The sequence below is a fragment of the Dipteris shenzhenensis genome, chromosome 15 (assembly GCF_047967505.1).
Source record: "Dipteris shenzhenensis isolate YYH24624 ecotype China chromosome 15, Dip_SZ_1.0, whole genome shotgun sequence".
In the NCBI taxonomy this organism is placed as follows: domain Eukaryota; kingdom Viridiplantae; phylum Streptophyta; class Polypodiopsida; order Gleicheniales; family Dipteridaceae; genus Dipteris; species Dipteris shenzhenensis.
This window is the reverse complement of record NC_141610.1, coordinates 37,620,393-37,627,333: the sequence shown is the minus strand read 5'-3', so window position 1 is coordinate 37,627,333 and position 6,941 is coordinate 37,620,393. Positions and strand designations below refer to the sequence as shown.

General features: G+C 45.6%; 1 protein-coding gene across 1 annotated transcript; it reads left to right on the top strand.

The window, feature by feature from the left end:
- The first annotated feature begins 3,802 nt into the window (after nt 1–3,802).
- Nucleotides 3,803–4,432, top strand: LOC147893762 (uncharacterized). Its single transcript, XM_087386353.1, has 3 exons — nt 3,803–3,880; nt 4,047–4,127; nt 4,218–4,432. Exons 1-3 carry the CDS (start codon nt 3,844–3,846, stop codon nt 4,430–4,432), a joined length of 333 nt encoding a protein of 110 aa, XP_087242479.1. The 5' UTR covers nt 3,803–3,843.
- Nucleotides 4,433–6,941: the final 2,509 nt, after the last annotated feature.

The following is a 6,941-nucleotide window of genomic DNA, read 5'->3' as shown; positions in this document are numbered from 1 at the left end:
CACACCATTGGTGGGACTCTGGATCTATCTATTTTGTATTGTGTCCATAGTTTTGGACGGAAATATATATTTTGGTTGTTTCTCTATCTAGCTAGTTCATTCTCTATTGATGAGTCTGCACACCTATTTTATGCACATTAAGTAAAGAAGTTTGTGATTCCACACCCCACACCACATTGTGTGCGCTCCTAAGCATTACTATAAGTCTTCCGCTGTGCGTACCCTCTGTTGGGTATTTTCTAACATAGTATCAGAGCCCAGGAGGCTCACAAGTGTGGGAGCCTGAAGGCAGGGACCTTGCTGAAGGACGACCCTGATTCAGAAGCTCTTGGGAATCGACTTCCACGACTAGAGGATTGTGCCCTTGCGAGGAGGGTGACTCAGGTTCAGTCAGGTGCATTTAAAGTTCGCAGTCCAGGTTATTTGGAGATGTACTTTTGTCGCAGACCTTGCCAAAGGAAGGACAGGGTGAAACAGACCCTCAGAGCATGGTGCCTGGAAGACTCCAAGTTGTTCACTCATTATGAGGGGGACGACTGGAAGATCGTGACGGTTGGATTGCTCGAGTTCAGAGGCGGGAACGTGACTGAAGGAGGTGGTACCAGGAGGTGCTACCAAAGATGGACCTATGTACCAGGATGGTGTGCGGAAGTGGAACCGGACTTGGTGGAGCAGGAGCCACTAGATGAAAAGCCAGGAAAAGATTTGACATCGAAACGTTCCAGAGGACTACGATCAGGGAGTTACTGGAGCATCTTCATCGATGTGTTGGCATTGGGCCAAGATGTGTCGGTGAGAGGGGGTGTTGGAAAGGTCACCTAAAAGATACGGGGCAGATGGCAGAGGCTATGGGCAGGAGTATTGCCTGCAAAAGGGTCTCCAGCAGCAGCAAAGGGCAGCCTAGCAGTAGCCCAAAAGGGCCTAGCTAGGGCCCTTATATAGGCTGGGCCCTTGCCTAGATTGGAGGACCAAAAGCCCTAGAAGTGTGGGCCAAAGGGCCCTAGTTTTGTGAGCCCTTATTAAAGGACTGGTTGGGCTGAGCCAACCAGGTCGGTTGGGCCAGCCAACCTGGTTTGTCCAATCGGCCCAGATTGGGACAGACTGGTCCGGTTTTTGACAAGCCCCTAGGCCTATAAAAGGAGGGGCTTCATGCCCCATTATTTATCCAACAGTTCAGCAAAAGCAGGAGCAGACAGGAGCAGCCAGAAGCCACTCCCTTGGGCCTCACATTGGGGGTGAAGGAGAGTTGAAGGTGAGCTGCAGAGTGAGTTCGTAGAGGCTGGACCTTGGCTGTCTTCTAGGGCAACAAGGTGTTGTGATCACATTCTCTGGAGCAGCCCTTTGACAGCAGACAGGAGCAGCAAGAAGGCAAGCCTTGGGCCTATACACAGGAGGTGAAGGTGACCCTGAAGGAGATGCAGACTGAGCTTGTAGGGGCTGGTCTCCAGATAGCAAGGTGGAGAGGATCGTTATGGACGGAAAGTCTATAGACGCTCGAGGTGGAGCATGCGGGCTCGAGTCTAGAGATAGCCAGCAGATTGGAGAAGGACCTTTTCGTTAGATCAGAGGACCACACCGTTGGTGGGACTCTGGATCCTATCTATTTTGTATTGTGTCCATAGTTTTGGACGGAAATATACATTTTGATGGTTTCTCTATCTGGCTGGTTCATTCTCTATTGATGAGTCTGCACACCTATTTTATGCACATTAAGTAAAGAAGTTTGTGATTCCACACCCCACACCACACTGTGTGAGCTCCTAAGCATTACTATAAGTCTTCCGCTGTGCGTACCCTCTGTTGGGTATTTTCTAACATGGTATCAGAGCCCAAGTAGGAGGCTCACAGGTGTGGGAGCCTGAAGGCAGGGACCTTGCTGAAGGACGACCCTGATTCAGAAGCTCTTGGGAATCGACTTCCACGACTGGAGGATTGTGACCTTACGAGGAGGGTGACTCAGGTTCAGTCAGGTGCGTTTAAAGTTCGCAGTCCAGGTTATTTGGAGATGTACTTTTGTCGCAGACCTTGCCAAAGGAAGGACGGGGTGAAACAGACCCTCAGAGCATGGTGCCTGGAAGACTCCAGGTTGTTTACTCATTATGAGGGGGATGACTGGAAGATCGTGATGGTTGGATTGCTCGAGTTCAGAGGCGGGAACGTGACTGAAGGAGGTGGTATCAGGAGGTGCTACCAAAGATGGACCTGTGTACCAGGATGGTGTGCGGAAGCGGAATCGGACCTGGTGGAGCAGGAGCCATTGGATGAAAAGCTAGGAAAAGATTTCGACATCGAAAAGTTCCAGAGGACTACGACGAGGGAGTTACTGGAGCATCTTCATCGACGTGTTGGCATTGGGCCGAGATGTGTCGGTGAGAGGGGGTGTTGGAAAGGTCACCTCTCCATCTGTAAGCCCCCAAATGAGGAGAGCACGGGGGAGGGAGACCTAGGGCAGGATGTGTCCCAAAAGAAGAAAGAAGGGTACCTGGCAAGTCGTGGAGCTCCTGATGTACAGGGCACACACGTGGACATCAGGGACCTGTAGCAGCTTGATTGCGCAGGGATTTCCAGCAAGGACAGACGGTGCAGTAGTACGGAAGGATATGGTATGCATACATGGCTGTACGGGGCTGGTAAAGGCCTGGCAGGAGGTAAGGATGCTGCAACAGGAAGGCGCCTGCATGAAGAAAGATACGGGGCAGATGGCAGAGGCTATGGGCAGGAGTACAGCCTGCAAAAGGGTCTCCAGCAGCAGCCCAAAAGTGCCTGGCTAGGGCCCTTATATAGGCTAGGCCCTTGCCTAGATTGGAGGGCCAAAAGCCCTAGAAGTGTGGGCCAAAGGGCCCTAGTTTTGTGAGCCCTTAAAGGACTGGTTGGGCTGAGCCAACCAGGTCGGTTGGACCAGTCAACCTGGTCTGTCCAATCGGCCCAGATTGGGACAAACTGGTCGGGTTTTTGACAGGCCCCTAGGCCTAGAATCGAAGGTATGCTTGGGATGCTTATCGTGGAGTGCTAACTTGTAGTTATTCTTCACCTTTTACAGAGCTCTGCGCCCTGCCTGGAATGACAGAAGTGAGCTTTAGGCTGCCGTCGTGCTAAGAAGCGGGCAATCGAAAACGGCGAAACGATCCCCGCCTTCACTGGTTTTGGTAATGTTTCTTGCCTCCATCCCCGAAAGCTCATCTTAGATAGTCGTGAGAGATTTTCAAGGAAGACCGGGTCATGTCTCCTTCATATGGTAAGAACCCGATCGCGTTACTACACGGATGAGGAGAGGCATGTCCACACCCATTTCTTTCCCAAACCTCAGATCCTAAGGCTGGCTTATAAAAGCGCTTTTCCTATCCCTGTTTTTGCTTCATCTCTCGGTCTCCTTGTCTTTTCCCCTTCTCGCTTCCTATGTTCCTCTCTGCAGTTGATATTTTAGCTCCGATCCTAGTTCGTAAGAGATGGCACAGGAGTCTCCTTACCAAAGCGAATCGCAAGGATCAGGAGAATCCATGGATACGTGCAACAGGGAGTTCGAAAAAGGTTTTCAATGTTACGGTCTTTCGTGATTCCTTTCAAACTGCGTATCCAACATTGGCTCCCATTTTAATGATTTCGTTATATGGCATAATCCAAAAAGCCAGGAAAGGATGCTTTAGCCTCGCTCCGTGAAGGTGACGATTGAAACCAACCATTCATTTCTTTTTGAACTATCCAGCCTTCTTGATAGCCTATTTTTTGGCCTGCTGTCAAACTTCATTCGAGTCTACCAAACTGATTCCCGTCGCCATTAATATCAATATCCCTTCTTTATTTTGTTGCAAAGGAGGTATATGAATTGAAAGGCAAAAGTGAGGAATGGTTGTGTGCACCAGAAGAGCTTCAGCTTCACGATGTACGTCTGCAACTTAAGAATATGTTCCCTGCATAGTAGAGCAATATCCAACAGAGAAAAACTCAAATTTGCTCCTTGTTCCAATCGATTATGAGTTAGCATTAGATCCATTTTTCCCTCTATGTTTTCTATTGAATTGTGACGTGATACCACGACATTTCTCTAGATGCTTTGATACACAACAAGCTTTCAAAGAACTCCAACGTAAACCTGCCTTCTACCAACGAACCCTTCAATCCCTATGAAGGTAACCTGCGTTTCATGCAGTTAGTTACTTTCTCGCATAAAATAATGGGTTTGTCTTAAAGGCTTTATTTTGTTTTCTTCTTGTATGTAGGACTACCTCCCCCTATGAGAGATGCAGTGCATGCTCTTGCGCAGCAAGGTATGGTGTCCGCTTTGGGCACTTGCCTGATAAAAATGTCATTTCCAAAGTCTTCATCAATTGCGAGTTTGCCTTTGAATCTCACTCCAAGGAAGAAGGGTGGGATACGAAAGAATCCAAAACCTACATTGAAGACCGCATTCCGTGCTGCAGCCAAGCAAGCATGAACCAAGGGTAAATTTTATTTGTTTCACTTTTTTCAAGGTTTTTCTTTTGCGCTAGGTTTTCATTATGTTTTTTAATGCTTCAGTTTGCCAAATAACACGTGATAAAGGTTGCAACGCCAAATTGAAGTGTGTTATAATTATGGATGTGGGGCTGCCTATGCTCGAGGAGCAGAGTGGCTCCGAAGTTTTAGATGCTTAATCTATTTCCTATTTTGCTTCACTTTGCACATCTCCCTTAATATCTATTGCACATTGTTCTTTTGCTATTTGTAATGTTTTTTATCTCATGTCGCTCATTTCTTGGACAAACAATAAATAGTTGCATCCTTGTATTGTTTTCAAAAGAGAATATGTAATTAGCAAAATAAAGTAAAAAAAGTTAACATGCAACCACCCGTTGTCATGGTAATACTATTTGTTCCGTTTGCAAACTTTTTTTTAAGTGAAGCAACATCAATTAATCAATCCCGCTCGCTTTTGAACATGCGTCGTTGCGTTGCAGTTATAAGCCAATGACATTTTCAAGTTTGATAAAATTTATAAATGAACTAACGCATTGCTCTCTCTTTTTATCCCTTGCGAGAGCAATCACTTCATGTGCAATACTACCATCCACTTTACTTACTCAACCTACAATTCCAGTGCCCAACTAACCAACTTGAAACAAACTCCATAGCCTAAAAACTACCTATGTATGTAGGTAAAGACTCAAATACAAGCTTTCCGTAGTCCTCTTTCAAGAAAACATGTTGCAATAAACCACAAACTACCTTAATGCAGTAGCTCATTAGTACAAAGCTTAACACTGAGTTTACTTTTGTACACACTTCTCGAGTCTATGCATGTATAGAAAGAACCCTAGAAATGGCTTTGATATTCGTCTTTCAAATGAACACCTTCCAAAGAATCATAAACTGCTTAGATATAGTTCTTCGGTATTAGTCATGTTAGTGCTCAGTTTCCATATATAAGCCTCTAGCAACTGATATTACATCGTGAAGGAAACATAGGTGGTCCTTTACTTCTTTCAGTCTTTTCCCACTCATGATATCTTAAATTTTTGTTTTCCAGCGAGTTCAAATATTGGGGTGCACGTTCCTAAAACTATTCCTAATGACCACCAGAGTTGCCCGCATGAGGCAGAAAATGAAATTGGAATGAACAATGGGGGTGGTCCCAATGGAGAAAATTTGGATGTGCAAATAGGCGAGCCAAATGTAAATGCTCTCCTTGTACTTCCAATAAGTATACTCTCGGAGTTTTTCTCCATTGGGACCACCCCCATTGTTCATTGTTCCAGATAATATCATACACCATTATGTGCCATGGATAGTGAACCAAATGGAAAACATGAGGGCACCCTTTACATCGGTCATTGCCACGATGGCCTTTGTGATTGTTAAAGTGGACCTAGGTGGGCCTCCAACAGACCAGATCACTATTGCTAATGGACCCAACCCGAAAGACTGTGCAATTGTCAGGACTAGCAACTTGAAAATTTATTTGAACCTTTTTCAGCATCTTCTCTACCTAAATTTTTCTTTGACCATTTCCTTCTTTTTACTAGCAACTTTCTTTCGTGGCGGATAGGCACCAAGCACTTACGCACCTAGTGGAGGAATTTGTAGAGGGGATTGTGATGTATGTTGCCAAGAACTTATCTTACATGCGTGCCAGGCATGCACTTAGCGTTTTTGGCTTCACCATTCTCGATGCAGTGTTGGAAGGAAATCTAAGAGCAACATTGTACGATGCATTTATACGACAAGTGTTACACCTCGGTTATGGCAAGAAAGTATGCCACATTCACCAATCCTTATTTCAAATTTGTTGCCTCACAACAAATTTCATTTCATGAGAACTGTTTGTTTCAGGTTGTTGGTATCTTGCACTTTTTCAGTCTCAACAACGCGTTGACTAAATACCACTGCAACTCTTGTGGAGGCTCTTGCGTTAGCAGAGACCCATTGTGCCCGCATTGCTACTCTTGCGACAATGTGCAGAGCATTTTGTAGATCCCATGCCTCAAAGGATGTATTGTGCTTCGAGACACTTCTCAAGTTGTTGTGTAGCTTCGTGGGCCACATGTTGATGAAGTCCTCGGGCTTCACTGCCCTTTCCTTGAGTTTCATTCTCCAAGCATTGTCGCCACACGATCCATGTTACTAGAGAAGAGGCCAACCAGGGAGTTTATTGTCAATAGTTTAGGCTTTGTCACGAACTTCACTGAGAGTGTTTAGGCTCGATGGTGTCCTTTCTTGCTAGCTTGATGTAAATACTCGCTCTCAGCTTTCCCTCATCTTTCAAAGTCTTGTTTGCAAGGATATCTCTTGCTTTGTCCATTTTATTTGACATGTATATCCATGCCCATCGCAAGACATTGTAGAGTTTGGGCTTATGTAAATACTCGTCCTTAGATTGTCCCCAAATTTTAGGCTGTTGTTCGTAGGGACAACGTATAGTTTGGCATCTAGCCAAAAATATATATCCATTGTAAGAAAGTTCGCAA